Genomic DNA, 7,117 nt, shown 5'->3' with positions numbered 1-7,117 from the left:
GACCTGAAGTCTGGCACTCATCTTCCAAGTTCTGCAAAAAAAAAAGAGACTTGGCTGACAGGTGAGGTGACGTCTCACTGATGAAGACAAATACAGCTTTCCTGTTCCTTCCTACTACAACCGGCTGCTTCCTCACAAGTCCCTGAACAAACCCAGAGGTCTAAGCAAACAGAGTGGTCCAAACACCTCGTGACCTACAGAAAAGTGTTGCTTTTCAATAACCAACTGAAATATTCAGTTAAACGCACAAAATGACTTGTCGGTGGGAACACCTCTCAACTGTAAGATTGTTTTTGCTTGTGTCTTCTGGTCTCACTCACAGGATGTGTCTGCTTGTGCATCTGGGACGCATCAGTCACAGGTGTATGCATAGTTCCTGCTCAGAGACTTCCAGCTCCAGGGTCATTTATTACCCAAACTGCTCTGTTATCACTGTTGTGTTTGCTCCGAACACCCCCCTCTCCTCCTTTAGAGACCCCTCTCCTCTCACATCCACATCCACATCCACATCCACCCTCCACCCCCCCACCCCCCCCACCCCACCCCCTCTCTCTCTTTAGACTCCAGCCTGAACAACCCACTGCTTACCAAGTCCAGGAGCCAATCTTGGCCAGGAAGAACTCAGAAGGTCAGAAGGTTGTCTCTGAGTATCCACTATGGATACAATAGGAAAAGGCTTGCAACAGTTTCTGTTATATTGTCCTTTTATCTGGAAGGTATTTCAAATTGATCTAACTAATAAAAATACAAATCTGCAGTCAGAATAGATGTGAAAGTAAAACAGAAATTGGAAATTTAGAAATTAACACAAGGTTTATTAAAAATAAGGGACAACATTATGTATCTGCAATACTGCTCGGTCCAACAACAAGAAAATGTCTTAATACCAAGGAGCATCCTCTGCATTGTCAAATCTGATGATTTGAGGTTTGATACAGAATTTGAAGCTGGCCTAAAATGACAACTTAATCCTCCTGCTTCTTCTTCTTGCTCTGTGGTGAGGTATTGTTGGTTTGAGAGAAGTGCTCAGACATGGCGGCCAGTGCCCGGTAGCGGTGAGAGATTGAATTCTTCACTTCTTTGGGCAGTTCGGCATAGCTGCAGATGACAGGGAGGACATTAATAGTGAGTATAAGTAGGTTTTATCTTCAGCACAAATGTGAAATAATGTTGACAGTTAACCAGCATAAGGTAAAAGAGATCATCACAATCATGTATTTTGGTGAATCTTGTTGAACTGCACTTCAATCTATTTGCTCACAGACATGTGTGTTAACCTCTGGCTCCCCCTGGTGGTATGAACTGGGAATTTCAAGCACAGCCCTTGCTTACGTTTTGTCATATCCCTCTGGCTGGAAACAAGGATCCCATCCAAAGTCTCGCGGTCCCCGGGGTTCCACAATGCGCCCCTGAAAACACCAAGAGAAAAGAGTTCATAGAAAATGAAACACACAAAGGCAGACACAGACACACAGTGAGAGAGACAGATCCTGACCTCTGTTTTCCCTCTGAAGAGCTGTACTGGTTCATCTTTCCCAGCACTAAAGGCAAAAGTGCAGAGAGCCCAGGCTGATTTATCTTCAAACCCAGCCAGGAGTTTATACAAGCCTAAAACAAAACAATTAACAAGATTAGAGATGCTGGACAGCTCACTCTACTTCTCTATCCAGCTCTAAAGACCTCTGTTATAATTTCTCAACAGTGTCTCATTTACTACCATACTTACCTTCTGGCTTGAGTTTATCCAGGAACCATTTTCTACACAAACAGAGTTTAGTTATAATTATTACAGCTCACTGGCACCAATACTGATAAAACGGGTCAATAGCTGAAAAAGATATTATACTAACATGTAAGGACCCGGCAAGCCTCCTAAAGCCTTGAAACACAGACAGGTGTCCTCCACTATGACTGGCCCATCAATCTGAAAAACAAACCAACAATACATCAGTGTCAGTTATAAGAGATGTACATACAGGATAGTTACTTGTATTACAGTACAGTTACTGCACCTGTTGTGCAGCCTCTTTACACTTCTGAATGGAAATCTCATCTGGCTCTCCCTGGTACTCAGGCACTGGATGAGGAAACAGTTACATGAGCAATGATTACATTAAGATCTCTGCTTTACTAGTGGTTTCTCTTTGGATACTTACAGTCAATTTTTTTCGACACTAGTTTGTAGGGAAACTTGTCTCCCAGGATCTGAATGACCTGAAGGAGGGAGAGGGAAAAAACGGAGAAAAGCATGAATCTTGCTGGATTTATTTTTGACGAGTGAAACATGAGAGTTGTGGATTAGATTACAGCTCTTGTTCGCTGTCTATATTTAGCGAGAAAAGTGTGGAAGAGCACCTGAGTGTTAAATTAACCCGCCTGAAACTGAATGTTTGACTCTGACCTCTTCGAGTTTTTTCGCGTTTCCAGTCACGAACACCACAGACCTTCCAGCCGGCACAGCCATGACGAACGACACCCGGACGACTAACGATGCCGGACACAACACTTCCGGCTATGCGGCGGCCAATAAAATCGGCTCTGAGAACCTCAGCGAATCAGCGGCCAGTGTGTATCTCCAAAGCTACGCCTATTAAAAAATTCCACCAATCAGCGAGCGGTACTGCCAACAATATCATCCGGGTTGAACAGACAGTGCCATGTGGAGAAATGGCCGTAAACAGGTTGTGACACCGTAAACCGAAACGCTTTGGCTTATTTTACCAGCTTCAGTCGACAATGAGTCTTTTGCCGCGCACTGCGGAGGAGTTCAGCTCTGCAGAGTACTGGGAGAGGTTTTTTAAGAAGCGCGGGGAGAAGGCTTTCGAGTGGTACGGAGACTACAACAAACTCTGCGGCGTCCTGCATAAATACATCAAAGTGCAAGATCAGGTAAAGATGTTGAGCAGGAGAGGTAAAGGTGCAGCGAGACACTGGACACCTGGTTGGATAGTTAGATAGAAGTGGCACATTACTATTGTCACTCAGTTGCTGCTAACGTGTATGTGCAGGAACAGTACAGTGAATTCTTTTTGGCTTGTCCAGTTATTGCGCTTCCTGTCTGATGTGTACCGATGACCAGTGGTGGGAGAAATATTCAGATACTTTATTTAAGTAATAGTAGTAATATGACAATGCAAAAACACTATTACAAGAAAATGTTATGTAGGCTCGTTTCTGTAAAACTACAGGGTATTGACATAAATGTACTTTAAGTATCAAAAATTGCTCATCATTCAGGTGCTGGTGGTCGGTTGTGGGAACTCTGAGCTGAGTGAACAGCTGTATGATGTTGGCTACAAACATCTGACTAATATTGACATCAGCGAGACAGTGGTGAGCCATATGAATCAGCGAAACGCTGAGCGCCGGCCAGGCCTGACCTTCCAGCAGGTGGATGCTACGCAAACTCCATATGAGGATGCCAGCTACCAGGCTGCTCTGGACAAAGGCACGCTGGATGCCATGGCATCTGAAGAGGAGGGAGCTCTGGCCAGGAACATGCTCACTGAGGTGATAAACCAATTAGCCAGGATCTGTATCATCAGCGTACATATTTGCTTTCTCCTTACAGCAGTTTACTTGTGTCTGCAGGTGGGCCGTGTGCTAAGTGTCGGGGGCCGGTATGTCTGTGTGACACTGGCCCAGGAGAGTGTGATCAAATTGGCTGTGGAGCACTTTGTACAGCTGGGGTGGGCGGTGAGGCTCCACTGTCTGCAGGAGCAAAGTGGAAAAGAAGAGGACTCCTTTGCTCTACCTGTCTTTGTTCTGGTCTGCACCAAGTTTCGTCAGCCTATGCCCACACCTATTCTGGAGATGTGTCTCGGGGAGGATGGAGCCCCAGTGCGTCTCACACAGGTGTCAGAGTTGTTGTCGGCTGTGAGGGAGCATCAGGCCTACTCTGTCTTGAGAAAGAAGCTCCACACAGGCACGGACGCCAGCTCGAACCTGTCGCTCACGCTCTGCCACACCAAGACTGGCCTTCCCAGATACACGCTCACAGTGCAAGATTGTTCCCCAGGAGCCAAGGTGCCAAGATCAAACCACTTTGCTATATTTATTGGTGAGCTCTCCTGTTACCTCATCAATGTCCTTCCTTCCTTTGTAGGTCACACTAGTTGTAGTCTGTTCTTCTCTGATGATTTTTGTTGTCTGATTCCCTCTGTCAGTGCCTCAAGGCAGCGAGACAGCTTGGCTCTACAGCTCCTCAGAGGGGCGTAGGCAGCTGGCAGCCAGTGCTAACTTCCGACGCCTGATTATTGTGGCAATGCACAGGAATCAGGAGTACACAGACATGCAAGCTGTCCAATCAGAGCTCTCACCAATGGTGATGGACCTGGCTCCACGGGGTATGCCAGCCAACCACCAGGTAAACCCACATGCATATTCCTTTTAAAAATGCTCTTTTATACCATAAACCATTTCACCTGAATAAGAGCATCAGTGTTTGACATTAAGCTCTCTGTCCCCACTCAGGTGCCATTTCTGTCAGTAGGAGGCGACCTGGGTTGGCGAGAGGAGGTCAGCAGGGGTGTGAGTGAGCTGAGTGGAGAGTACTGTGTGGAGAATGTCAGAGGAGAAGACGGAGAACTGTATCGCAGACTCGTTTTCCTGTCTAATGCTGCCCTTGTCCAATCAGAGAGCCACCTTGTCTCCTCAAACACAAGTCAGTTCTGGTTCCTTCCTCCTCTCTTTCGGTTTATTATAACATATTTTTTGGCATGATCTACAATTGATTAACCAATTAAGCATTACCAACAATAAACTAACAACAGTCAGTACCAGGATATAAGTGAATGGAGATAGGACAGTCCCATAAAAGACACCAACAAAGAAGACATACTGTAGTGGTTTTATTTAGGATGTAAATGGTTAAAATAAATGATTGTCTGTGTCCCTGCAGCCTCAAGTCACAGGAAGAAGAACAAAAAGAAGGCCAAGCCAGCAGCTCCACCAACAACATCCTCGACCTCTCTGTCAGTGGACAGTGGCTTCCTCTGCTGCGCTCACCATGAAGTCATGGTGGCTGGTCTTGCCATGCTTGGGGTGGGTGCGCCAGAGAGCAAAGGTCAGTTCACACCCATTTTGCACAGTCAAGTCAATTTGGTAGAGGAGGAGGGAAAAACAGCAGAGGACTAAACAGCCACAACTTTTCATCGTCTCTGTCTCTGATTGAGCTTCACCTGTGACTTTTCAATCCCTTCTATCTCCCTTCGTAGACGTCCCACTGTCAGTGCTCCTGGTGGGACTCGGTGGAGGAGGCCTCCCTCAGTTTCTACGAGACTTTGTGCCCAATGTTACTGTCGAGGTTGTGGAACTAGATCCTGTGGTGCTGGAGGTGGCAAAGGAATGGTTCGGATTCAGACCAGATGATCGTTTGACTGTCACTCTTGGAGATGGCCTTGAACGCATCTGTGCCCTGGAGAAGCAAGGTGAGTGAAGGAGGAGTCAAAGAGAGGGCAGTGTAAAGTAAAGCTACACCAGTGAATATATAAGCTCCCCTCCAGACACATTTTAAACTATGTAAAAATACCCTGCTATGACTGATATTTTGTTCCACATGGTTTTCCCACATAAAAAGTAAAAAAGAAAATACTTTGAAAGGGGGCTGGAACATCTACACGTCGTCATTGAGAAATTCTGGAGCAGCCCACCCCTGCTGCTTGCGTTAGGTAGTGTATCAAGATGGTTAGTGTTGGAGGAAATACTGGAGAGACTCAGCCACATATGTTTGAGCCTCCATCAGAACCAGACTCAGATGAGGAGTCCACCACCAAAGTCTGTGATGAGAAGACATATCAGTTGACCAGTAGATCGTTCATTGACTGGATAGGTTCTTAGAATTGTGGCATATGAAACCCTGGCTGTCTGAATCTGTACACTGCAGTTCGAAGGTGGAAATACTGAGCTTGTTTCACTCTGTTATGTCTTGTATTATTAAAAAAAACCCCACCATGTTAACAAGGTTAAAAACCAGATTTTCCGGGGAGGGGGCCTTTGACATCACCACGAAGTGACTTTGTCTTTTTTTGTTTGTAGGTGGTTGTTTGTTTGATGTCGTCATGTTTGACGTAGACAACAAAGATAGCACTGTGGGTATGAGCTGTCCCCCTGCTGCCTTTGTAGAAACCTCCATCCTGAAGAAAGTCTGCAGCCTGTTCACCCCCAGAGGTACAGTCTCATCAATCATTTCTTTGTCTGGATCTGCCAGGTTTTCTATGAAATCATGACAATTAATGTATTGGTATAAAATATGAAGCAATGCTTGTTGATAAATTAAATAAAAGATTTTCTTTTATGTTAGAAATACCTTAGCATTGTTGTGTGTTTTGTCTATATTTAATTGTGTCTCAATTTTTATCTCTCCCTGCCACTAAATCAGGTATATTCATACTGAACCTTGTGTGCCGTGACTCGGTCTTGAGAAAAAGCGTGCTGCAGCGAGTGAGCGCCGTGTTCCCCAGCATCCTCTCTCGAAAGATTGATGGGGAGGTCAATGAAGTCCTTCTGTGCTCTCGTGGAGAACACAAGACCCCGGATGCCTGGACCCCTGGAACTCTGAACCAAGCAGCCAAAAATCTGCAGAGCACACTGGGCTCTAACAGGACTGGAACCAGCCGCAGTCCACATATAGACATTGTAGAGCTGTTAAAAGACCTGAAAGCAGAGTAAAGTCTGCTATGTGTCAAGACTATTTGAGACAATATGGTGAAGATAATGAAATATGTTAATAATTTCTTTGACTTTGCCATTCCGTGCCATGTAAATGAAAAGTAATATGATGTACAACATGCAATCACAAGTAAACACAAGTATTTTATCTTTACATCTTAATGTGGAGTTATTATTATTATTATTATTATTATTATTATTATTATTATTATTATTTCGTCATTAAATGTAGCCCTAAGTTTCTCTTTCACTTGCTTGTAGCTTCCACTGTATGACATGGTGCTCAATCACTCCCTCATTGCCGAAGAATGCAGCAGTGTTATTTACAGTAGATGAATCGTACACCCTGGTTCTAGTTGCAGTGTTTATAAGGCTGCAGGAGCCCAGCCCACACTGGATGTGTGGGATTTTAAATAGCTTAGAGGAGTGAGTGCTTGCCCGGTGTCTG

At 45.0% G+C, this 7,117-nt stretch overlaps 2 protein-coding genes across 2 annotated transcripts; one reads left to right on the top strand and one right to left on the bottom strand.

The window, feature by feature from the left end:
* Nucleotides 1-794: 794 nt before the first annotated feature.
* itpa (inosine triphosphatase (nucleoside triphosphate pyrophosphatase)) lies at nt 795-2,517 on the bottom strand. The gene is made up of 8 exons (XM_071487004.1): nt 2,402-2,517; nt 2,157-2,214; nt 2,013-2,077; nt 1,851-1,924; nt 1,727-1,758; nt 1,496-1,608; nt 1,333-1,409; nt 795-1,098 (listed from the first exon to the last, which is right to left on the bottom strand). Exons 1-8 carry the CDS (start codon nt 2,462-2,464, stop codon nt 966-968), a joined length of 615 nt encoding a protein of 204 aa, XP_071343105.1. The 5' UTR covers nt 2,465-2,517; the 3' UTR covers nt 795-965.
* A 110-nt stretch (nt 2,518-2,627) lies between these two features.
* Nucleotides 2,628-6,823, top strand: mettl13 (methyltransferase 13, eEF1A lysine and N-terminal methyltransferase). Its single transcript, XM_071486998.1, has 9 exons — nt 2,628-2,889; nt 3,238-3,510; nt 3,592-4,060; nt 4,167-4,366; nt 4,474-4,663; nt 4,901-5,065; nt 5,217-5,429; nt 6,037-6,168; nt 6,380-6,823. The coding sequence occupies exons 1-9, from the start codon at nt 2,737-2,739 to the stop codon at nt 6,667-6,669; spliced, it is 2,085 nt and encodes a 694-aa protein (XP_071343099.1). The 5' UTR covers nt 2,628-2,736; the 3' UTR covers nt 6,670-6,823.
* The last annotated feature ends 294 nt before the right edge of the window (nt 6,824-7,117 follow it).

Source organism: Trachinotus anak, unplaced genomic scaffold (genome assembly GCF_046630095.1).
Source record: "Trachinotus anak isolate AG129_WGS33_773 ecotype Australia unplaced genomic scaffold, CSIRO_AGI_Tana_v1 ptg000010l, whole genome shotgun sequence".
NCBI lineage: Eukaryota > Metazoa > Chordata > Actinopteri > Carangiformes > Carangidae > Trachinotus > Trachinotus anak.
The sequence above is the reverse complement of the archived record's forward strand: the minus strand, read 5'-3'. Positions and strand labels throughout refer to the sequence as shown.

Bases quoted from the DNA above. Each gene is read 5' to 3' on its own strand.
- itpa (XM_071487004.1), bottom strand. From the start codon at position 2,464: ATGGCTGTGCCGGCTGGAAGGTCTGTGGTGTTCGTGACTGGAAACGCG. The intron at 1,410-1,495 runs GTCAGGATCTGT...TGGTGTTTTCAG, and splicing joins TCTTCAGAGGGAAAACAGAG to GGGCGCATTGTGGAACCCCG. The intron at 1,099-1,332 runs GTAAGCAAGGGC...TGTCATCTGCAG, and splicing joins CCAGAGGGATATGACAAAAC to CTATGCCGAACTGCCCAAAG.
- mettl13 (XM_071486998.1), top strand. From the start codon at position 2,737: ATGAGTCTTTTGCCGCGCACTGCGGAGGAGTTCAGCTCTGCAGAGTAC. The intron at 3,511-3,591 runs GTGATAAACCAA...TTGTGTCTGCAG, and splicing joins CCAGGAACATGCTCACTGAG to GTGGGCCGTGTGCTAAGTGT. The intron at 4,367-4,473 runs GTAAACCCACAT...GTCCCCACTCAG, and splicing joins GTATGCCAGCCAACCACCAG to GTGCCATTTCTGTCAGTAGG.